The sequence below is a fragment of the Coloeus monedula genome (assembly GCF_965178545.1).
Source record: "Coloeus monedula genome assembly, chromosome: 34".
Classification (NCBI taxonomy): Eukaryota; Metazoa; Chordata; class Aves; order Passeriformes; family Corvidae; genus Coloeus; species Coloeus monedula.
Genome location: NC_138814.1, coordinates 870996 through 894526, shown reverse-complemented (window position 1 = coordinate 894526; position 23531 = coordinate 870996). Strand labels below are relative to the sequence as shown.

General features: G+C 64.0%; 1 protein-coding gene across 1 annotated transcript; it reads left to right on the top strand.

The window, feature by feature from the left end:
* Window positions 1–3822: 3822 nt before the first annotated feature.
* Window positions 3823–19252, top strand: GRIN2D (glutamate ionotropic receptor NMDA type subunit 2D; the record flags this gene model as incomplete). Its single annotated transcript, XM_082299855.1, has 13 exons — window positions 3823–4230; window positions 5222–5814; window positions 6727–6841; window positions 7340–7551; window positions 8736–8892; window positions 9376–9529; window positions 10139–10264; window positions 11104–11333; window positions 13964–14124; window positions 15697–15884; window positions 16356–16585; window positions 17387–17829; window positions 19099–19252. 13 exons carry the CDS (start codon window positions 3823–3825, stop codon window positions 19250–19252), a joined length of 3171 nt encoding a protein of 1056 aa, XP_082155981.1.
* Window positions 19253–23531: the final 4279 nt, after the last annotated feature.

The following is a 23531-nucleotide window of genomic DNA, read 5'->3' as shown; positions in this document are numbered from 1 at the left end:
CCCACCCCCAACACCCCACAATAGCCAAACCCCCCCCCTCCTCCCTTTCCCCGCGGGCTGGGACACCCCGATACCCCCCGGGGGGGTCCGGAGGGGTCCGAGGGGGTCCGGAGGGGCAGGGACAGCGGGACACGGGGACAGAGGGACACGGGGACAGGGACAGACGGACACCCGGCCCCGCCGCACCGCCCGCCTGCCCTATTAGTATTCTGCGAGCGGCAGCGGGTGCTGCAGGGCGGGGGGGGGGCGGCGGGGCCGGACTGGGGGGCACTGGGAGGGACTGGGGGGCACTGGGATGGCTGGGAGGGGATGGGGGGGGAACTGGGATCCGGTTGGGGGGGCTGTGGTCCAACTGGGGGGGACTGGGAGGGTTTGGGGGAGCAGTGGGGGATGCTGGGGTCTCGTCGCAGGGGACTGGGATGGGGTTGGGGGGGGGTTGGGAGGGGATGGAGAGGGAGCTGGGACCCGGTTCGGGGGACTGGGAGGGGACGGAGAGGGAGCTGGGACCCAGCTGGGGGGACTGGGATGGGACTGGGGGGGCTGGGAGGGACTGGGAGAGGACGGAGAAGGAGCCAGGACCCAGCTGGGGAGACTGGGAGGGTTGGGATGGGGGAATGGGGGGATGGGGGAGGGCTGGGATCCAGCCGGAAGGGACTGGAATGGGATGGGGGGGGACTGGGAGGGACTGGGGGCAACTGGGAGAGGATGGTGGGGGAGCTGGGAGCAAGTTGGGGGGACTGGGAAGGGATTGGGGGGGCTGGGGAATGCTGTGGCCTCATTGTGAGGGACTGGGAAGGGACTGGGAGGGACTGGGAGGGACTGGGAGGGGATGCGGGGGGAGCTGGGATCCAGCCCGGGGGTCTGGAGTAGGGTTGGAGAGGGGACTGAGGGATGCTGGGGTTTAACTGGGGGGCACTGGTGAGCAGCTGGGGGGACTGGGATGGGACTGGGAAGCCTGGGGGGGCAGGAGGGGGATGGCTGGGGGTTGCTGGGGTTCAGCTGGGGGGACTGGGAGTGGACGGGAGGTGGACTGGGGGATACTGGGATCCAGTTTGGGGGTGTCAGAGTGGAACTGGGTGTGTTGGGCCGCAACTGGGTGAACTGGAAGTGGACTGGGGGGGCCCACGATGAACCAACTGGGTAAACTGGGGCCCCCGGTGGGGATTTGGGGGCTGAGGGAGGGGTCCCGATATTTTGGGGGAGTGGGGGGTGGTTTGGGGGATCCTGGGGCTTTTAGGGGGGCTGGAGCTGTCCCTCATTGTCCCCTCCTCCCCCAGGTGCAGCCACCAACCCAACCCCCCCTGTGTGTGTCCCCAACCCCCCCAGTGTCCCCCCCAGCCGAGATGAGGCAGAGCCCCCCGGAGCGGAGCTTGGGCCAGGTAGGACCTGGGGGGGGACACGGGGGGGACACAGCTGGTGTCACCTCGGGGGGGGGGGATATGGGGGGGACACAGCTGGTGTCACCTGGGGGGGGATATGGAGGGGACACAGCTGGTGTCACCTGGGGGGGGATATGGGGGGGACACAGCTGGTGTCACCTGGGGGGGGATATGGAGGGGACACAGCTGGTGTCACCTCGGGGGGGGACACGGGGGGGGCGAGGACATTGACTTGTCACCGGTTGTCACGGGGACGGTGACACAGCTCTGTCTCCTGCCGGCGTGGGGACAATGACACAGGGGCTGTGGCCCCCTCCGGCACGGGGACACCTTGTCCTCGCTGCTGGGGGGGTGGGGGACGTGGGTTTGTGTCCCCCCCTATCCCCCGGTGGTTGGGGATGGTGACAGGGGTTTGTCACCCCCCGGTGCGGGTTTGTCACCGCTGTTCTGGGGACAATGACACCGGTTTGTCACCCGCTGGCACAGGTTTGTCCCTGCTGTTCTGGGGACAGTGACGGGAGGCTGTTCCTTTGGTTTTGAGGACAGGGACGGGGATTTGTCACCCCCCAGCACGGGTTTGTCACCGCTGTTCTGGGGACACTGACACCGGTTTGTCACCCCCTGGCACAGGTTTGTCACCCCTCCCTTGTGAGGACAGGGACAGGGATTTGTCACCCCCCAGCACAGGTTTGTCCCTGCTGTTCTGGGAACGGTGACAGGGATTTGTCACCCGCTGGCAGAGGTTTGTCCCTGCTGTTCTGGGGACAGTGACAGGGATTTGTCACCCCCCCAGTGCAGGTGTGTCACCCCGCCCTTGTGGGGACAGTGACGGGAGGCTGTTCCCTTGGTTTTGGAGACAGGGACAGGGGTTTGTCCCCACTCTTTTGGGGACAATGACACCGGTTTGTCACCCCCCGGTGCGGGTTTGTCACCGCTGTTCTGGGGACAGTGACACCGGTTTGTCACCCGCTGGCACAGGTTTGTCCCTGCTGTTCTGGGGACAGTGACAGGAGGCTGTTCCCTTGGTTTTGAGGACAGGGACAGGGATTTGTCACCCGCTGGCACAGGTTTGCCACCCCGCCCTTGTGGGGACAGGGACAGGGATTTGTCACCCCCCAGCACAGGTTTGTCCCTGCTGTTTTGGGGACAGTGACACCGGTTTGTCACCCCCAGCCCAGGTTTGTCACCGCTGTTCTGGGGACAGTGACAGCGATTTGTCACCCCCAGCCCAGGTTTGTCACCGCTGTTTTGGGGACAATGACACCGGTTTGTCACCCCCAGTGTGGGTTTGTAACCCCGCCCTTGTGGGGACAATGACACTGGTTTGTCACCCCCAGTGTGGGTTTGTCACCGCTGTTTTGGGGACAGTGACACCGGTTTGTCACCCCCAGCCCAGGTTTGTCACCGCTGTTTTGGGGACAATGACACCGGTTTGTCACCCCCAGCCCAGGTTTGTCCCTGCTGTTACGGGGACGCTGGCAGGTGTTTGTCACCCTCTGGCACAGGTTTGTCCCCAGTGCTGTGGGGACAGTGACCCCGGGTTTGTCCCCACAGGGTTCTGTGCTGGGTTGCTGCTGGGGGTTACTGGTGGCCACTGGTGGGCCCCATTAGCATCATTTCCCCCCCCTCCCCTGGTGCTGGGGCGTTACTGGGAGTTACTGGTGGTTACTGGTGGGCACCATTCTCCCCATGTCTGACTCTCCTCCGGTGCTGGGTGATTACTGGTGGCCCCTGGTGGCTGCTGGTGGTCCCTGGTGGCTCCTGGTGGTCCTTGGTGGCGCCTGGTGGTGCCTGGTGGCTCCTGGTGGCCCCTGGTGGCCCCTGGTGGCCCCTGGTGGCTTCTGGTGGCCCCTGGTGATTCCTGGTGGTCCCTGGTGACTGCTGGTGGTGCCTGGTGGCTCCTGGTGGCTGCTGGTGGCCCCTGGTGGCTCCTGGTGGTTCCTGATGGTCGCTGGTGGCTGCTGGTGGCTCCTGGTAGTCCCTGGTGGCTGCTGGTGGCTCCTGGTGGTGCCTGGTGGCTCCTGATGGCCCCTGGTGGCTGCTGGTGGCTGCTGGTGGTCCCTGGTGGTCCCTGGTGATTCCTGGTGGTCCCTGCTGGCTCCTGGTGGCTGCTGGTGGTCCCTGGTGGCCCCTGGTGATTCCTGGTGGTCCCTGGTGGCTGCTGGTGGTCCCTGGTGGTCCCTGGTGGTTCCTGATGGTCCCTGGTGGCTGCTGGTGGCTGCTGGTGGTCCCTGGTGGTCCCTGGTGGCTCCTGGTGGCTGCTGGTGGTCCCTGGTGGTCCCTGGTGGCCCCTGGTGGCTCCTGGTGGCTGCTGGTGGTCCCTGGTGGCCCCTGGTGATTCCTGGTGGTCCCTGGTGGCTGCTGGTGGTCCCTGGTGGTCCCTGGCGTGCAGGGGTGACCCCGTCCCGGCCGTGTCCCCGCAGGGCGCAGCGGCGGCGGCGCGATGAGCCCCCCGGTCGCCGTCCCCGCCGGCAGGATGCTGCTCGCCCTGGCCCTGGCCTGCGCCAGCCCCTTCCTGGAGCCGCCGGCGGCGCCGCGCCGGACGCTCAACGTGGCCGTGATCCTGAGCGGGGCCTCCTACGGCCCCGCCGGGCCCCGCTTGGCTCCCGGAGCCTTCCGGAACTTCTCTTTGGACGTGAACCCCGTGGGGGTGGTGCTGAACGACACCAACCCGCGCAGCCTCATCGTGCGCCTGTGCGACGTCCTGTCCTCGCTGCGCATCCACGGCGTCGTCTTCGAGGACGACACGCGCTCCGAGGCCGTGGCGCAGATCCTCGACTTCATCTCGGCCCAGACCTCCGTGCCCATCATCGGCGTCAACGGCGGCTCCGCCATCGTCCTCACGCCCAAGGTGGGGCTGGGGGGACGCCAAACGTGCCCGACCCTGACCCCATTAGGGACACCCAAACGTCCCCAAACGGAGCTGGAACCAAGCGAACGTCCTCAATGCAACTGTCTCCAGCCCCAGCCGTGTCTAGGGGCACCCAGCTGTCCCCAGCTGTGTCCAGTGCCACCCAGCTGTCCCCAACCCAAGCCCAGCCACGTCCAGTGTCACCCAACTGTCCCCAACCACATCCAGTGTCACCCAGCTGTCCCCAACCCAACCCCAGCCGTGTCTAGGGGCACCCAGCTGTCCCCAGCTGTGTCCAGAGCCACCCAACTGTCCCCAACCCAAGCCCAGCCACGTCCAGTGTCACCCAACTGTCCCCAACCATGTCCAGTGCCACCCAGCTGTCCCCAGCTGTGTCCAGTGCCACCCAGCTGTCCCCAACCCAAGCCCAGCCACATCCAGTGTCACCCAACTGTCCCCAACTGTGTCCAGTGTCACCCAACTGTCCCCAACTCAAGCCCAGCCACATCCAGTGTCACCCAACTGTCCCCAACCCAAGCCCAGCCACATCCAGTGTCACCCAACTGTCCCCAACCACGTCCAGTGTCACCCAGCTGTCCCCAACCCAAGCCCAGCCATGTCCAGTGTCACCCAACTGTCCCCAGCCATGTCCAGTGTCACCCAACTGTCCCCAGCCGTGTCTAGAGCCACCTCAACATCCCCAGTTCTATCAAGTCCCAGCTGTGTCTCGACTCTCCTGAATGTCCCCAAGCCCCAACTGTGTCAAGTGTCACCCAAACACCCCCAACCGTGCGTCCAGAGCCACCCAGCTGTCCCCAACCCCATGGTCCCCAAACCCCAACCACGTTCTAGCCCCGCTTGACCGCCATCCCCAACCCAACTGCCCCCAATCCCAACCGTGCCTCGTGTGACCCAACCGTCCCCAACGTGACTGTCCCCAACCTGTGTCCCTCCCCCCCCACGCCCTCCCCGTTCCCCCCACCCCCCACAGGAGAAGGGCTCCACCTTCCTGCAGCTGGGCTCCTCCACGGAGCAGCAGCTCCAGGTGATCTTCGAGGTGCTGGAGGAGTACGACTGGACGGCCTTTGCCGTGGTCACCACGCTGCTGCCCGGCTACGAGGACTTCGTGGACTACGTGGAGGTGCTGACCGACAGCAGCTTCATCGGCTGGGAGCATCGCGGCGTGGTCACCCTGAACCTGACCGACGACCCCGAGGGCGCGCGGACGCGCCGGCAGCTGCGCGAGGTGACGGCGCAGATCCGGCTGCTCTACTGCTCGCGCGACGAGGCCGAGGCCGTGTTCCGCGCCGCGCGCGACGCCGGCCTCACCGGGCCCGGCTACATCTGGTTCGTGGTGGGCACCAACCTGGGCGGCAGCGAGCAGCTGCCCGAGCACGTCCCCGCCGGGCTGTTCGCGGTGCTGTCGGCCGGCTGGCGCGACGACCTCCAGCACCGCGTGCACAACGGCGTGGCCATCGTGGCCAAGGGCGCCGAGGCGCTGCTGCGCGACTACGGCTTCATCCCCGAGTTCAACAACGACTGCCGCGCGCCCAACGTCACCCAGATCAACGACAACCTGCACAGGTGGGCGCAGTGGCACTGCCAGCAAGGCACGGCGGTGACAGGGGTGGCAGTGCCACGGTGGCTCTAGACGTGGCTGGGGTTGGGGACGGTTGGGTTGGGGACATTCAGGTGGTTCTGGACATGGTTGTGGACAGTTGGGTTGGGGACAGTTGGGTTGGGGACATTCAGGTGGTTCTGGACGTGGTTGTGGACAGTTGGGTTGGGGACATTCAGGTGGCTCTAGATGTGGTTGGGGTTGGGGACAGTTGGGTTGGGGACATTCAGGTGGTTCTAGACATGGTTGGGGACAGTTGGGTTGGGGACATTCAGGTGGTTCTAGATGTGGTTGGGGTTGGGGACAGTTGGGTTGGGGACATTCAGGTGGTTCTGGACGTGGTTGGGGACAGTTGGGTTGGGGACATTCAGGTGGTTCTAGATGTGGTTGGGGTTGGGGACAGTTGGGTTGGGGACATTCAGGTGGTTCTAGACATGGTTGGGGACAGTTGGGTTGGGGACATTCAGGTGGTTCTAGACATGGTTGGGACATTCAGGTGGTTTTAGACATGGTTGAGGTTGGGTTGGGGACAGTTGGGTTGGGTACAGCTGGGTTGGGGACATTCAGGTGGTTCTAGACATGGTTGGGGTTGGGGTTGGGGACAGCTGGGTGGCTCTGGACACAGCTGGGGACATTTGGGTGGCCCTCGACAAGGCTGGGGTTGGAGACAGTTGCATTGAAGACATTCAGTTGGCTCCAGATCCATTTGGGGACACTCAGGTGACCCTAAACGTGCTCGGAGTTGGGTTGGGGACACTCAGGTGACCCTAAACGTGCTCAGGGTTGGGTTGGAGACACTCAGGTGACCCTAAACGTGCTCGGGGTCAGGCTGGGGCCACTCAGGTGACCCTAAACGTGCTCGGGGTCGGGTCGAGCAGGTACTTCATGAACATCACGTGGGGGCAGAAGGACTTCTCCTTCAACGAGGACGGGTACCTGGTGAACCCCTCGCTGGTCGTCATCTCCCTCAACAAGGAGCGCAGCTGGGAGGTGGTGAGTGCCACCCGCGGGGACAGCGATGTCCCAGGGCGCCCGTCTGCTCAGCCTTGGCATTCTGGGCACGGCGACAGTGCCACCGCAGCGTCCCCCGGGGCTCGGTGCCATCTGCTCTTCACCATCCTGCCCCCTCCTCCCAGTGTCACTCCGTGTGGCACCGAGGGGGCGGCGGTGACACCCGGCCGGTGATGGGGACACAGCTCAGCCGCCCGCCCTTGGCAACCCTGTCATTGTCCCCTGCAGTAATGACCCCTCACGGTGCCACCTTGGCCTGTCCCCACCATTCCCCCACCAAGGTGACTCCATCGTTGTCCCCTGCGGTGCCATCTTGCCACGGTGCCATCCTCTCATGGTGACACCTCGGCCTGTCTCTCTCTGGGGTGTCCCCACGTGTCCCCAGGCGGGCAGGTGGGAGTGGGTGGTCACTCTACAGGTGGTGACATCCCATCACGGTGCCACCTTGGCCTGTCCCCACGTGTGCCCACGTGTCCCCAGGTGGGCAGCTGGGAGCAGCAGGTGCTGAAGCTCAAGTACCCGGTGTGGTCGCGCTACGGGCGGTTCCTGCAGCCGGTGGAGGACGGGCGGCACCTGACGGTGGCCACGCTGGAGGAGCGTCCCTTTGTCATCGTGGAGAACATCGACCCGGCCACCGGCACCTGCATCCGCGACTCCGTGCCCTGCCGGCGCCAGCTCAACCGCACCGCCAGGTGGGGACACCTGTGAGGGTGGCACTGCCAGGTGGGGACACCTGTGACACGTGGGGGTGGCACCGCCAGGTGGGGACACCTGTGAGGGTGGCACTGCCAGGTGGGGACACCTGTGACATGTGGGGGTGGCACTGCCAGGTGGGGACACCTGTGACATGTGGGGGTGGCACCGCCAGGTGGGGACACCTGTGATGGGTGGGGGTGGCACCGCGAGGTGGGGACACCTGTGACGGGTGGTGGTGGCACTGCCAGGTGGGGACACCTGTGACGGGTGGTGGTGGCACTGCCAGATGGGGACACCTGTGATGGGTGGGGGTGGCACCGCCAGGTGGGGACACCTGTGAGGGTGGCACTGCCAGGTGGGGACACCTGTGACATGTGGGGGTGTCACCGCCAGGTGGGGACACCTGTGATGGGTGGCACTGCCAGGTGGGGACACCTGTGATGGGTGGCACCGCCAGGTGGGGACACCTGTGAGGGTGGCACTGCCAGGTGGGGACACCTGTGATGGGTGGCATTGCCAGGTGGGGACACCTGTGAGGGTGGCACTGCCAGGTGGGGACACCTGTGATGGGTGGCACTGCCAGGTGGGGACACCTGTGACATGTGGGGGTGGCACTGCCAGGTGGGGACACCTGTGACATGTGGGGGTGGCACCGCCAGGTGGGGACACCTGTGACGGGTTGTGGTGGCACTGCCAGGTGGGGACACCTGTGACGGGTGGTGGTGGCACTGCCAGGTGGGGACACCTGTGATGGGTGGGGGTGGCACCGCCAGGTGGGGACACCTGTGAGGGTGGCACCGCCAGGTGGGGACACCTCTGACAGGTGGGGGTGGCACCGCAAGGTGGGGACACCTGTGATGGGTGGTGGTGGCACTGCCAGGTGGGGACACCTGTGATGGGTGGGGGTGGCACCGCCAGGTGGGGACACCTGTGAGGGTGGCACTGCCAGGTGGGGACACCTGTGATGGGTGGGGGTGGCACTGCCAGGTGGGGACACCAGTGACGAGTGCAGGTGGCACTGCCACGTTGGAGGGAGACAGCTCAGGTGGGGGACAGCCGTGTTCTGGAGGTGACACTGGCACCCTGGGGGTGTCCCCACCACTTTGGGGGTGTCCCCAAGACCCTGGGGGTGTCCCCAGCAGCCTGGGGGTGTCCCCATCACTTTGGGGGTCCCCTGCAGCCCCCCACCCTTCGAGAAGAAGTGCTGCAAAGGCTTCTGCATCGACATCCTGAAGCGCCTGGCACGGGCCCTGGGCTTCACCTACGACCTTTACCTGGTCACCAACGGCAAGCACGGCAAGAAGATCGATGGCGTCTGGAACGGCATGGTGGGGGAGGTGGGAGCCCCAAAAACACCCCCTGGACCCCCAAAAACACCCCCCGGACCCCAAAAACACCTCCCTGTACCCCAAAAACACCTCCTGTACTCCAAAACCACCTCCCCATACCCCAAAACCACCCCTGATACCCCAAAACCACCTCCCTGTACCCCAAAAACACCTCCTCATACCCAAAAAACACTTCCCCAGACCCCAAAAACACCTCCCCGGACCCCAAAAACACCTCCTCATACACCAAAACCACCTCCCTGTACCCCAAAAACACCCCTCGTACCCCATAAACCCCCCCCATACCCCAAAACCCCCCCAAAACGCCCCATGGAGACCCCACGGCAATGGGGGATGGGGAGAGACCCCTGTGCATCAGCAAGAACCCCCATGGGGGGGTCACGGAGGGCATGGGGGGGACCCCCAAAATTTCCCGTGGCCACGCCCCCGCTGACCACGCCCTCCCCGGCCACGCCCCCCGGCCACGCCCAGGTGTTCTATCGCCGCGCGGACATGGCCATCGGCTCCCTGACCATCAACGAGGAGCGCTCCGAGATCATCGACTTCTCGGTGCCCTTCGTGGAGACCGGCATCAGCGTCATGGTGTCCCGCAGCAACGGCACCGTGTCCCCGTCCGCCTTCCTGGGTACCGCGGGTGTCCCCCCGTGTCCCCCCCGTGTCCCCCCGTGTCCCCCCCGTGTCCCCCCGAGTCACCCCCGTGTCCCCGTCCGCCTTCCTGGGTACCGCGAGTGTCCCCCGTGTCCCTCCCCGTGTCCCCCCGTGTCCCTCCCCGTGTCCCCGTCCGCCTTCCTGGGTACCGCGGGTGTCCCCCGTGTCCCTCCCCGTGTCCCTCCCCGTGTCCCTCCGTGTCCCCCCCGTGTCCCCCCGAGTCACCCCCGTGTCCCCGTCCGCCTTCCTGGGTACCGCGGGTGTCCCCCGTGTCCCCCCGTGTCCCCCCGTGTCCCCCTGTGTCCCCTGATGTCCCCGGACATCCCGGTGTCCTCTGACGTCCCCGTGTCCCCTCATGTCCCCCCGTGTCCCCCATGTCCCCCCGTGTCCCCCCATGTCCCCTGATGTCCCCTGACATCCCGGTGTCCCCCCGTGTCCCCCGTGTCCCCCCATGTCCCCTGATGTCCCCTGACATCCCGGTGTCCCCCCGTGTCCCCCGTGTCCCCCCGTGTCCCCTGATGTCCCCTGACATCCCGGTGTCCCCCCGTGTCCCCTGATGTCCCCTGACGTCCCGGTGTCCCCGCAGAGCCCTACAGCCCGGCCGTGTGGGTGATGATGTTCGTCATGTGTCTCACCGTGGTGGCCGTCACCGTCTTCATCTTCGAGTACTTCAGCCCCGTGGGCTACAACCGGAGCCTGGCCAGCGGCCAGCGTGAGTGACCCCTGGCCTGGCTGACCCCGGGTGGCCCCAGATGACCTTGTCCCCCTGTCCTCTTGTCCATGGGTGACCCTGGGTGACCCCGGGTGACCCCAGCTGACCCTGTCCCCCTATCCCCTGTCCCTCTAACCATGGGGGGCTCCACACTGACCATCAGCAAGTCCACCGGCCTGCTCTGGCCACTGGTGGCACCTTGTCCCTGTGTGGGACCCTTTGGTGTCCCCTGTCCATGGCTGACCCTGGGTGACCCCAGATGACCCCAGGTGACCTTGTCCCCCTGTCCCCTGTCCATGGGTGACCCTAGGTGACCATAGATGACCCCAGGTGACCCTGTCCCCTGTCCCTGGGTGACCCTTTGGTGTCCCCTGTCCCTGGCTGACCCCAGCTGACCCTGTCCCCTGTCCCTGGGTGACCCTGGGTGACCCCAGGTGACCCCAGGTGACCCTGTCCCCTGTCCATGGGTGACTCTGGGTGACCCTAGATGACCCCAGGTGACCCTGTCCCCTGTCCCCTGTCCCTGGGTGACCCTTTGGTGTCCCCTGTCCCTGGGTGACCCCAGCTGACCCCAGGTGACCCTGTCCCCCTGTCCCCAGTCCCTGGGTGACCCTTTGGTGTCCCCTGTCCCTGGGTGACCCTGGGTGACCCCAGGTGACCCTGTCCCCCTGCCTGGGTGACCCTTTGGTGTCCCCTGTCCCTGGGTGACCCCAGCTGACCCTGTCCCCCCTGTCCCCTGTCCCTGGGTGACCCTGGGTGACCCTGGGTGACCCCGGGTGACCCCGGGTGACCCCAGCTGACCCCAGCTGACCCTGTCCCCCCTGTCCCCCATCCCCCAGGCGCGGGGGGCTCCACCTTCACCATCGGCAAGTCCATCTGGCTGCTGTGGGCGCTGGTGTTCAACAACTCGGTGCCGGTGGAGAACCCCAAGGGCACCACCAGCAAGATCATGGTGCTGGTCTGGGCCTTCTTCGCCGTCATCTTCCTCGCCAGCTACACGGCCAACCTGGCGGCCTTCATGATCCAGGAGGAGTACGTGGACACCGTGTCCGGCCTCAGTGACCGCAAGGTGACACCGGCACGGGGGGACACCGGGAGCGGGGACACCGGAGGGGGAGAGCCAGGGGGGTTTGGGGTGAAATCCTGCGGGTTTAGGGCCTCTTTGTGAGGCTTTAGGGGGTGTTGTGGGGTTTAGGGGGTGTTGTGGGGGTGCTGAGGGGTTCCTGTAGGATTTTGGGGTGCAGCTCCAGCTATTTTTGGGGGTTCTTTCGGGTCAGTTGGGGTCGTTTTGGGGTATTTTGGGGCTTATTTCTCTCCGTTTTGGGGGTATTTGGGGTCGGGTTTGGGGTATTTGAGGCCGTTTGGGGGTATTTGGGGTTGGGGGGTCGGTTTTGGGGTAATTTTTCTCCATTTAGGGGGCATTTGGGGGCATTTTTCAGTCATTTTGCTCCATTTAGGGGTCATTTTGGGGCATTTTTCAGTCATTTTGCTCCATTTGGGGGCATTTTGCTTCATTTAGGGGTCATTTTGGGGCATATTTCAGTCATTTTGCTCCATTTTGAGGTCATTTTGGGGCATTTTTCAGTCATTTTGGTGCATTTTTCAGTCATTTTGCTCCATTTAGGGGGCATTTAGGGGCATTTTTCGGTCATTTGGGGGCATTTTGCTCCATTTGGGGTCATTTTGGGGCATTTTTTGGTCATTTTGCTCCATTTGGGGGTCCTTTAGGGGCGTTTTTCGGTCATTTTGCTCCATTTATGGGTCATTTTGGGGCATTTTTCAGTCATTTTGCTCCATTTATGTGTCATTTTGGGGCATTTTTCAGTCATTTTGCTCCAGTTTGGTGCATTTTGCTCTATTTGGGGTCATTTGGGGGCATTTTTCGGTCATTTGGGGGCATTTTGCTCCATTTAGGGGTCATTTTGGGGCATTTTTCAGTCATTTTGCTCCATTTACGGCTCATTTAAAGCCATTTGGGTTAATTCTGAAGCCATTTTGGGGCATTTTGATCCATTTTGGGTCATTTTTGGGGCTATTGGGTGCATTTTGGGTGCAGTTTTGGGCATTTTTCAGTCATTTTGCTCCATTTTGGGGCATTTTGCTTCATTTAGGGGTCATTTGGGGACATTTTTCAGTCATTTTGCTCTATTTAGGGGTCATTAGGGGGCATTTTTCAGTCATTTTTCTCCATTTTGGTGCATTTTTCTCCATTTTGGGGGCATTTTGGGGCATTTTTCGGTCATTTGGGGGCATTTTTCTCCATTTTGGGGGCATTTTGGGGCATTTTTCAGTCAGTTTGCTCCATTTTGGGGGCATTTTGGGGCATTTTCCAGTCATTTTGCTCCATTTAGGGCTCATTTTGGGGCATTTTTCAGTCATTTTGGGGCATTTTGGGGCATTTTGCTCCATTTTGGGGGCATTTGGGGGCATTTTTTGGTCATTTTGCTCCATTTACGGCTCATTTTGGGGCATTTTTCGGTCATTTTTCTCCATTTAGGGGTCATTTGGGGGCATTTTTCAGTAATTTTTCTCCATTTTGGTGCATTTTTCTCCATTTTGGGGGCATTTTGGGGCATTTTTCGGTCATTTGGGGGCATTTTGCTCCATTTAGGGGTCATTTTGGGGCATTTTTCAGTCAGTTTGCTCCATTTTGGGGGCATTTTGGGGCATTTTCCAGTCATTTTGCTCCATTTAGGGCTCATTTTGGGGCATTTTTCAGTCATTTTGGGGCATTTTGGGGCATTTCGCTCCATTTTGGGGGCATTTGGGGGCATTTTTTGGTCATTTTGCTCCATTTACGGCTCATTTTGGGGCATTTTTCGGTCATTTTTCTCCATTTAGGGGTCATTTGGGGGCATTTTTCAGTAATTTTTCTCCATTTTGGTGCATTTTTCTCCATTTTGGGGGCATTTTGGGGCATTTTTCGGTCATTTGGGGGCATTTTGCTCCATTTAGGGGTCATTTTGGGGCATTTTTCAGTCATTTTGCTCCATTTACGGCTCATTTAAAGCCATTTGGGTTAATTCTGAAGCCATTTTGGGGCATTTTGATCCATTTTGGGTCATTTTTGGGGCTATTGGGTGCATTTTGGGTGCAGTTTTGGGCATTTTTTCAGTCATTTTTCTCAATTTTGGGGCATTTTGCTTCATTTAGGGGTCATTTGGGGACATTTTTCAGTCATTTTGCTCCATTTAGGGGTCATTAGGGGGCATATTTCAGTCATTTTGCTCCGTTTTGGGGTCATTTTGCTCTATTTAGGGGTCATTAGGGGGCATTTTTCAGTCATTTTTCTCCATTTTGGTGCATTTTTCTCCATTTTGGGGGCATTTTGGGGCATTTTTCGGTCATTTGGGGGCATTTTGCTCCATTTAGGGGTCATTTTGGGGCATTTTTCAGTCAGTTTGCTCCATTTAGGTCTCATTTGGGGCATTTTTCAGTCATTTTGCTCCATTTAGGGCTCATTTGGGGGCATTTTTCAGTCATTTTTCTCCATTTTGGTGCATTTCGCTCCATTTAGGGCTCATTTGGGTGGGCATTTTTCAGTCGTTTTGCTCCATTTTGAGCTCATTTCGCTCCGTTTCGGGCTCATTTCTCTCCATTTGGGGCCATTTGGGGTTCACCCCCGGCGGGTGCCCGCAGGTGCAGTCCCGCCGGGTTTTTGGGGGGTTCTGACTGTTTTTGGGGGCTGTTGGGGCGCAGTTCCAGCGGCCCCAGGAGCAGTACCCCCCGCTGAAGTTCGGGACGGTGCCCAACGGCAGCACGGAGAAGAACATCCGCAGCAATTACCCGGCCATGCACAGCTACATGGTGCGCTACAACCAGCGCGGCGTCGAGGACGCGCTGCAGCACCTCAAAACGGGGTACGGGAACGGGGGGAAAATGGGAAAAAACGGGGCGGAAATGGGGGGAAATGGGAAAAAACGGGGCGGAAAGGGGAAAAAACGGGGGGGAAATGGGGGGAAATGGGAAAAAACGGGGGGGAAAGGGGAAAAAACGGGGGGGAAATGGGAAAAACGGGGGGGAAATGGGAAAAAATGGGGGGGAAATGGGGAAAAACGGGGAGAAACGGGGGGGAAATGGGAAAAAACGGGGAGAAAATGGGAAAAAACGGGGGGGGAATGGGGAAAAACTGGGGGGAAATGGGAAAAAACGGGGGGAAATGGGGAAAAACGGGGGGAAATGGGAAAAACGGGAGGAAATGGGGGAAAATGAGGGGAATGGGGGAAAATGGGGGGAAATGGGAAAAAACGGGGGGGAAATGGGGGAAAAACGGGGGGAAATGGGAAAAAACGGGAGGAAATGGGGGAAAATGAGGGGAATGGGGGAAAATGGGGGGAAATGGGAAAAAACGGGGGGGAAATGGGAAAAAACGGGAGGGAATGGGGGGAAAATGGGAAAGAACGGGGGAGAAATGGGGGGGAAATGGGAAAAAACGGGGGGGAATGGGAAAAAACGGGGGGGAATGGGGGGAAAATGGGAAAGAACGGGTGGAAATGGGGGGGAAATGGGAAAAACCGGGGGGAAATGGGGGGAAAATGGGAAAGAACGGGGGAGAAATGGGGGGGAATGGGAAAAAACGGGGGGGAAATGGGAAAAAAAGGGGGGAAATGGGGGGGAAATGGGAAAAACCGGGGGGAAATGGGGGGGAAATGGGAAAAAACGGGGGGGAAATGGGGAAAACCGGGGGGAAATGGGGAAAACCGGGGGGAAATGGGGTGGAAATGGGAAAAATCAGTAGGGAAATGGGAAAAACGGGGGGGAAATGGGGGGAAATGGGAAAAAACGGGGGGGAAATGGGAAAAAATGGGGGGGAAATGGGGAAAAACGGGAGGAAATGGGGGAAAATGAGGGGAATGGGGGAAAATGGGGGGAAATGGGGAAAACGGGGGGAAATGGGAAAAAACGGGGGGGAAATGGGGAAAAACGGGAGGAAATGGGGGAAAATGAGGGGAATGGGGGAAAATGGGGGGAAATGGGAAAAAACGGGGAGAAATGGGGGGGAAATGGGAAAAAACGGGGGGGAAATGGGGAGAAACGGGGAGAAAATGGGAAAAAACGGGGCGGAAATGGGAAAAAATGGGGGGGAAATGGGGAAAAACTGGGGGGAAATGGGAAAAAATGGGAGGGAAATGGGAAAAAACGGGGGGAAATGGGAAAAAATGGGGGGGAAATGGGGGGAAATGGGAAAAAACGGGGGGGAACGGGGGAAAACGGGGGGAAATGGGGGAAATGGGAAAAAATGGGGGAAACGGAGGAAAAATGGGATTTAGGTGCTGTGGGCGTGGTTTAGGTGCTTTGGGCGGGGTTTGGCGCACAGGTGAGGCTGTGGGCGGGGTTTAGGTGCTATGGGCGGGGTTTTGGCGCACAGGTGAGGCTGTGGGCGGGGTTTAGGTGCTGTGGGCGTGGCCAATGCCGCTGGGCGTGTCCCGCAGGAAGCTGGACGCCTTCATCTACGACGCGGCCGTGCTGAACTACATGGCCCGCAAGGAGGAGGGCTGCAAGCTCGTCACCATCGGCTCGGGGAAGGTCTTCGCCTCCACCGGCTACGGCATCGCCCTGCAGAGGGGCTCCCGCTGGAAGCGCCCCGTGGACCTGGCCCTGCTGCAGCTGCTGGGGGACGGTGAATTTGGGGGGCTCTTTGGGGGGTTTGGGGTGGTCCTGGAGGGGTTTGGGGTGGTCCTGGAGGGGTTTGGGGGGGAGGTTGGGAGGTTTAGGGTGTCCTGAGGACCTGCTGGAAACGCCCCAGGAAGCAGGGCTTGCTCCAGCTCCTGGGGGATGGTGAATTTGGGGGGTCTTTGAGGGGTTTGGGGAGGTCCAGGGGTGTCTGGACTTTTTGGGATGTGACCGCCAAGCCCCTAAAATGACCCTGTGCCACCTTGAGATGACCCCCAAGCCCTCAAGATGACCTTCAAACTCCTCTGGATGACCCTCCAGCTCCTCCAAATGACCCTCTGACCCCTTGGGATGCCCCCCAACCCCCTCTGCCACCCCCAAATCCCACCAAAATGACCTTCCAGCCTCCCAGGACGACCCCCTAACCCCCCGAGATGACCCCCAGCCCCCCTTAACCTCATCCCCGTGCCCTCCCCAGACGAGATCGAGATGCTGGAGCGGCTGTGGCTGTCGGGGATTTGCCACCAGGAGAAGCTGGAGGTGATGTCCAGCAAACTGGACATCGACAACATGGCCGGGGTGTTCTACATGCTGCTGGTGGCCATGGGGCTGAGCCTGCTGGTCTTCGCCTGGGAGCACCTGGTGCACTGGAAGCTGCGGCACCTGGGCACGCCCGGGCGGCTGCGCTGCCTGCTGGCCATCAGCAGGGTACGGGGACACGGGGGGGACAGCGGGGACACGAGGGGACAGCGGGGACATGGGGGGGACAGCGGGGACATGGGGGGGACAGTGGGGACACGAGGGGACACGGGGGGGACAGTGGGGACATGGGGGGACAGTGGGGACACGAGGGGACAGTGGGGACATGGGGGACATGGAAGGACATGGGGACATTGGGGGACACGGGGGGACATTGAGGACATTGGGGACACGGGGGGGACAGTGGGGACACGAGGGGACAGCGGGGACATGGGGGGGACAGCGGGGACATGGGGGGACAGTGGGGACATGGGGGGGACAGCGGGGACACGAGGGGGACAGTGGGGACACGAGGGGACACGGGGGGGACAGTGGGGACATGGGGGGGACAGTGGGGACACGAGGGGACATGGGGGACATGGAAGGACATGGGGACATTGGGGGACACGGGGGGACATTGAGGACATTGGGGACACGGGGACAGTGAGGGGCACGGGAGGACATTGAGGGATGGGGGGACATGGTGACATTGGGGACACGGGGACAATGGGGGGCACGGGGGGACATTGAGGGGCACGGGGTGACATTGGGGACACGGGGACAGTGGGGACACGGGGGCATGGGAGGCACGGGGGGGATGTGGGGACGTGGAAGGACATGGGAACATTGGGGACATGGGGACACAGAGACTGAGGGAGGGGCACGGGGGGACAATGGGGGGCACGGGGACAGGGTGGGGGCGTGCAGCTCCTCCGCGCAGTGTCCCCCCCCCGCCCCCCCGGTGCCACCGTGTCCCCTGTCCCCCCCCAGGGCATGTACAGCTGCTGCAGCGCCGAGGACCCCCCCACGCCCCCGCGCCGCCTGCGCGCCCCCTGCGCGCCCCCGCCGCCCACGCCCCCGGCGCTGCCCACGCCCACCCCCCCCCGCGACCGCCGCCCCCCCCCCGAGCGCTGGCGGCCCCCCCGCACGCCCCCCCCGCGCCGGGGCCCCCCCGAGTCCTTCCACCGCTTCTACGGCCCCATCGAGCCGCAGGGGCTCGGCCGGGGGGGGCCCTGCCCGCGCTCCCCGCCCCGCACGCCCCCCGCCCGCTACCCCCCCCCGCCCCCGGACCCCTTCACGCCGCCCTGGCCGCGCCGCCCCCCCCGCGGGCTCTACGAGGCTCTGGGGGGGCCCCGGGACGAGCCCGACCCCCCCTTCGCCTACGCGCGCTTGGCCTACGAGGACGAGCGCAGCCCCCCCGCGCCCCCCCGGGAGCGCCCGCGCCGCCCCCCCCGCGGGGGAGGGGCCCTGGGGGGGGGCGGGGGAGACCCCGAGACGCAGCCGCTGCTGCGGCCCCCCCCGCCCCGCCCCCACCTGTGCCGGGGGCACCCCCACTTCGCGCCCCCTCCCCCCCCCGCCCACCACCACCACCACCGCCCCCCCCCGCTGTACCCCGAGCTCTCGGACTCGGACTCGGAGGGCTGCGACGCCCCCCCCCCGCCGCCCCCCCCCGCCCCCTCCGCCGGGCCGCCCCCTCCCCACCCGCAGACGCCGCCGCCCCCCCCCGCGGGGCCCCCCCCGTGCTGGTGCGGCCCCCCCCACCCCCCCCACTTCTGCACCGTCCCGGGCCGCGAGCGCGGCCCCCCCCCGCCCCCCCCGGGGCGCTGCTGGTCGGCCGAGAAGCTGGGGGGGCCCTGGGGGGGCTACGGCGGGGGGGGCGCGTGGGGCAGCCTGGAGTTCCTGGGGGCCGCGCCCCCCCCGCTCTACGCGCCCCCCCCGCTGCCCCCCCGCTGCCGCAGCTGCTCGGCCGAGCGGCTCCGCGACTGGGACGTGCCGGGGGGGGCCCGCTGGGGCTACTGGGCGCCGGGGGGGGGCGGGGGGGGGCCCTGGGGCGGCTTCTGGGGCGCGCCCCCCCCCCCCCCGCCGGCACGGCCCCCCCTGCGCGCGCCGCCCCCCCCCGGCCTCGCGCAGCCTCGAGGACCTGAGCGCCTGGGGGGGGGGGGCGGCGGCCTGGGGGGGGCTCTGGGGGGGGCTCTGGGGACCCCCCCACCCCCACCGGGGACCCCCATCCCCTCCCCCGCCCCCCCACCACGGCTGCGGGGGGGGGCGCGGGGGGGCGGAGCCGCTGGGGGCGCGCAGAGGCTCCGCCCACTTCTCCAGCCTCGAGTCCGAGGTATGACCGGGGGGGGGGACAGAGGGGACACCGCGGGGACACCGCGGGGACACCCCCGGGGACACCCCCGGGGACACCCCCGGACACCCCCGGGTGGCACCGCTGGGGGGGGGCTGGTGGCCCCCGCGGCGACAGCGAGGACACGGAGGGGCCCCCCCGGCTCCTGAGGCGAGGACAAGGACGGGTGGGTGGCACCTGAGGTGACAACGAGGACGGGTCCCTGCGGCAGCCGCGGTGACCAGGACGAGGACACGGAGGGGTCGCCGTGGCCCGAGCGGTGACACCGGGGACGAGGAGGAGGAGGAGGAGGAGGAGGAGGAGGAGGAGGAGGAGGAGGACGATGTCACCTGGGTGACGCTGGCAAGGCCAGGGAGGACAAGGACGGGTCCCGTGAAGTGGCACCGAGGAGGACTCGTGGCACTCGTGGTGACGCCGGCGAGGACGAGGCCGGCTCCGGTGGCAGCTGCGGTGACAGCGAGGACGAGGACGTGTCCCTGAGGCACCCACGGTGGCACTGGCGGTGACGAGGACGTGTCCCTGAGGCACCCACGGTGGCACTGGTGGTGACGAGGACGTGTCCCTGAGGCACCCACGGTGGCACTGGCGGTGACGCTGGGGACAAGGATGACAAGAACACAGCCGGGTCCCCCTGAGGTGACACCGGCGAGGCCAAGGACAGCTCGGTGGCACCTGAGGTGGCACTCGTGGTGGGTGACAAGGATGAGGTCACTGCCCGCGGTGTCACGGTGCAAGGACAGGTCCCTGCTGAGGATGTTTTGTCCCCTCGTCCCTGAAGTGCCACCACGGACACGACCTGCGTCACCCCGTCCCCAAGGGTGACACCACGGCCACCAACACGGCCCCGGGGGACAACTCTGGGTGTCCCTGTCCCTGTGGGTGACACTGTGACCCCGTGGGTGACACCAATCAATGCCTGTCCCCACGAGTGACCCCCCGTCCCTGTGGGTGACACTGTGACCCTGTGGGTGACACTGTGACCCCACAGGTGACCCCACGTCCCTGTGGGTGACACTGTGACCCCACAGGTGACCCCACGTCCCTGTGGGTGACACCACGTCCCCACAGGTGGCACTGTGACCCCCGTGGGTGACCCCACCGCCCGTCCCCAGGGGTGACCCCACGTCCCCACGGGTGACCACCCCACCGCCACGGAGGCCACGCCCGGTCCCCGAGGGTGACACTGTGACCCCCCCCAGCCCCCGGAGGACACCGCGGCGTCCCCTCCCCCCGCCCCGGGGGGTGACAGCGCGCTGGGGACACTCCTGTCCCCCCACCCGCGCCGTGGGGGATGGGCTGGCACCATCCGCTGTCCCCGTGTCCCTCCCGGGGGTGGCCGCCCCTCCCCCGCCCCGCGCTGCTGATGACGTTTTTAATTAATGAATTAATTAACGGGAGGGGGGAGGGGGGAGACGAAACTGTGAGTGACGGTGACACCGCGACACCGTGACATCGCCGCACCGCGACTGTGATCGCGGGGCCGCCCCGCGGGCCCCGTGTCCCCCGTGTCCCCCGTGTCCCTGTCACCCCCGATGTCCCCGTGACCCCCCCGTCCCCTGTCACCCCCCCCTTGGCCCCGTGTCCCCCATGTCCCTGTCACCTCCCCGTGTCCCTGTCACCTCCCCATGTCCCTGTCACCCCCCCTTGGCCCCCTGTGTCCCTGTGTCCCCCCCATGTCCCCCCATGTCCCCGTTACCCCCCTGTCACCCCCATGTCCCCATCACCCCCCGTGTCCCCGTCACCCCCCCGTGTCCCCATCACCCCCCGTGTCCCCGTGTCCCCCCGTGTCCCCACATGTCCCCGTGTCCCCCCATGTCCCCGTGTCCCCAACCCGGCCCTTCCCAATAAAGCGCTTTTCTATTCCTGCTCCAGCCGCGGCCTCGGGCAGCCCCGAGGGGACCCCGGGGGGGGAGGGGGTTGAGGGAGGGGACACGGAGGTGCCGCGCACTGGGGACCCTCCCCCACCAATCCAACCCCCTCCCCCCCCTCCCCATTTTAAGGCCATTTCCGCCTTTTTTTGGTCACTTTTTATTTCGCGGCCGTTCAATTCCCCGCGTGAAAAAATAGCTCTGAGCCCCTCCCCCCCCCAGCCCCACCCCCGCCCCCCCCCCGCGGGGCCCCCGCCCCTCCCCCACCCCCCGGGGGCCCCCCCCGTTTGGCACAGCCCCTCCCCCCCCCTTCCTGAGTCAGAGACCCCCCCCAAAACGGGGGGCACCCCCCCCACCCCCCCCAAAAAACAACCCCGGAGACAAGGGGGGGGAGGGGGGATTGCACCGATCCCAGGGGAGGGAGGGGGGGTCATGAATATTCATGAGGTGTTAATAAATAGTAATTAAAGGGGGGAGCTCGTTACAGCGCAGCCCGGGGGGGGAGGGGCTGGAGACCCTCCCCCCAAAAAGCACGAGGCGACGGGGCCCCCCCCAAACATGCAGCGAATTGGGGGGGGGGGGGGGGGGGAGGAAGGGAGCGGCCAGGGAGCAATTAGTCCTCATTAGCATCTCATTTGCATAGGAGTCATTGCATAAGGCTCCCGCCGCACCGGGGGGGGGGAGAGGGGGGGTGGGGTTGGAGCGGGGGCACCCCCAGCCCGCGGCTGCATCGCACGGGGCGGGGGGAGGGGGGGACCCCGATCGATGGGGACCCCCAGGGGGGGAGGGGAGGGCGGGTTTGGGTTGGTTCAGGGGAGTTTGGGGTGGTTTTTTTTGCATATAACAATAAATACCGGCGGGTCGGACATGCAGACATGCTGGTCGGGGGTGGGGCGCCGAGGGGGGCCCCACTCCCAAACTGCCGCCCCCAGGGACCCCCCCGGGGGGGAGAGCAGGTTTGGGGGGGTCCCGGCCCCCCCCAAAAGGGGCAAGACCTGTTTTGGGGGCTCTGGCCTAGTCCGGTTACCATGGAAACGCAGCCTGATCTCGCAGCGAGGGCTCAGGCCTGCTCCTGTTACCATGGAAACACAGCCTGGCTTCCCAGTAGAGCTCAGGCCTGCTCCTGTTACCATGGAAACCCTGCCTGATTTTGCAGTGAGGACTCAGGCCTGCTCCTGTTACCATGGAAACACAGCCTGGCCTCCCATTAGAGCTCAGGCCTGCTCCTGTTACCATGGAAACCCTGCCTGATCTTGCAGTGAGGGCTCAGGCCTGCTCCTGTTACCATGGAAACACAGCCTGGCCTCACATTGGAGCTCAGGCCTAGCCCCATTGCCATGGAAACACAGCCTGGCCTCCCATTAGAGCTCAGGCCTGCTCCTGTTACCAAGGAAACCCTGCCTGATCTTGCAGTGAGGGCTCAGGCCTGCTCCTGTTACCATGGAAACGCAGCCTGGCCTCACATTGGAGCTCAGGCCTAGCCCCATTGCCATGGAAACACAGCCTGGCCTCACATTAGAGCTCAGGCCTAGTCCCACTGCCATGGAAATACAGCCCGGCCTACTCCCGTTACCATGGAAACAGCCTGATCTCACAGCGAGGGCTCAGGCCTTGTCCTGTTACCATGGAAACGCAGCCTGGCCTCAGAATACTGCTCAGGCCTAGTCCAGTTACCAAGGAAATGCAGCCTGATCCCACAGTGAGGGCTTGGCCTAGTCCCGTTACCATGGAAACTCAGCCTAGCATTATTGTGAGGACTCTGGCTTGATCTCGTTACCGTGGAAACACCGCCTAATCTTGCAGTCAGGGCTTGGCCTAGACCTGTTACCATGGAAACACAGCCTGGCCTTGCAGTGATGGCTCAGGCCTAGCCCTGTTACCATGGAAACACAGCCTGAGCATGCAGTAGAGCTCAGGCCTAGTCCCATTGCCATGGAAACACAGCCTGGCCGTGCAGTGATGGCTCAGGCCTAGCCCTGTTACCACGGAAACACAGGGCAGCCTTAGCCTAGTCCTGTTACCATGGAAACAGCCTGGCCTCACAGAAGAGCTCAGGCCTACTCTTGTTACCATAGAAACGCAGCCTGCCCTGCAGTGAGCACCCAGGCCTAGTCCTGTTACCATGGAAACACAGGGCAGCCTTAGCCTAGTCCTGTTACCATGGCAACGCAGCCTGGCCTCACAGTAGCACTCAGGCCTACTCTTGTTACCATAGAAACGCAGCCTGCCCTGCAGTGAGCACCCAGGCCTAGTCCTGTTACCATAGAAATGCAGCCTGGCCTCACAGTAGCGCTCAGGCCTGCTCCTGTTACCGTGGAAACGCAGCCTGGCTTCACAGTAGCGCTCAGGCCTAGTCTCGTTACCATAGAAACGCAGCCTGCCCTGCAGTGAGCACCCAGGCCTAGTCCTGTTACCACGGCAACGCAGCCTGGGCTCGCAGTGGGGCTGGTTTCCCCCCCCCCCCCTCTTTTGGGGTGACGGTGCCACCATGGGGGGACCGAGGGGACACCCGGGCGGGGCCCTCCCTCCGCCGTTGTCCCCCCGCCATCGGCGTGTCCGGCGGCTCCAGTTATTGCTTGGGGGGGTGTGGGGAGCCCCGGAGAGGGAACGGAGGGGACACAGACGGGGGGACACAGACGGGGGGACACACAGACACACAGGGGAGACACAACGGGGGGGGCTGACACGATTTTCGGGGGGGGCTCCCCAAGTCCTGAGTGATCATGGCGGGGGGGGGGGGACACACACACGAGGTGGGAAGGGGACACAACAGGGACACCCAACCCCTCCCCCCGAAATAGGGGTGGGGCTGGAGGGACCCCAAATTAGAGGGGGACACCCAGTCCAGAAAGTGCAGTGCAGCCTTTGGGGTGACACCGGGGCGGGGGGTCCCCTGGTCACCCCCTTTCACAGTCTT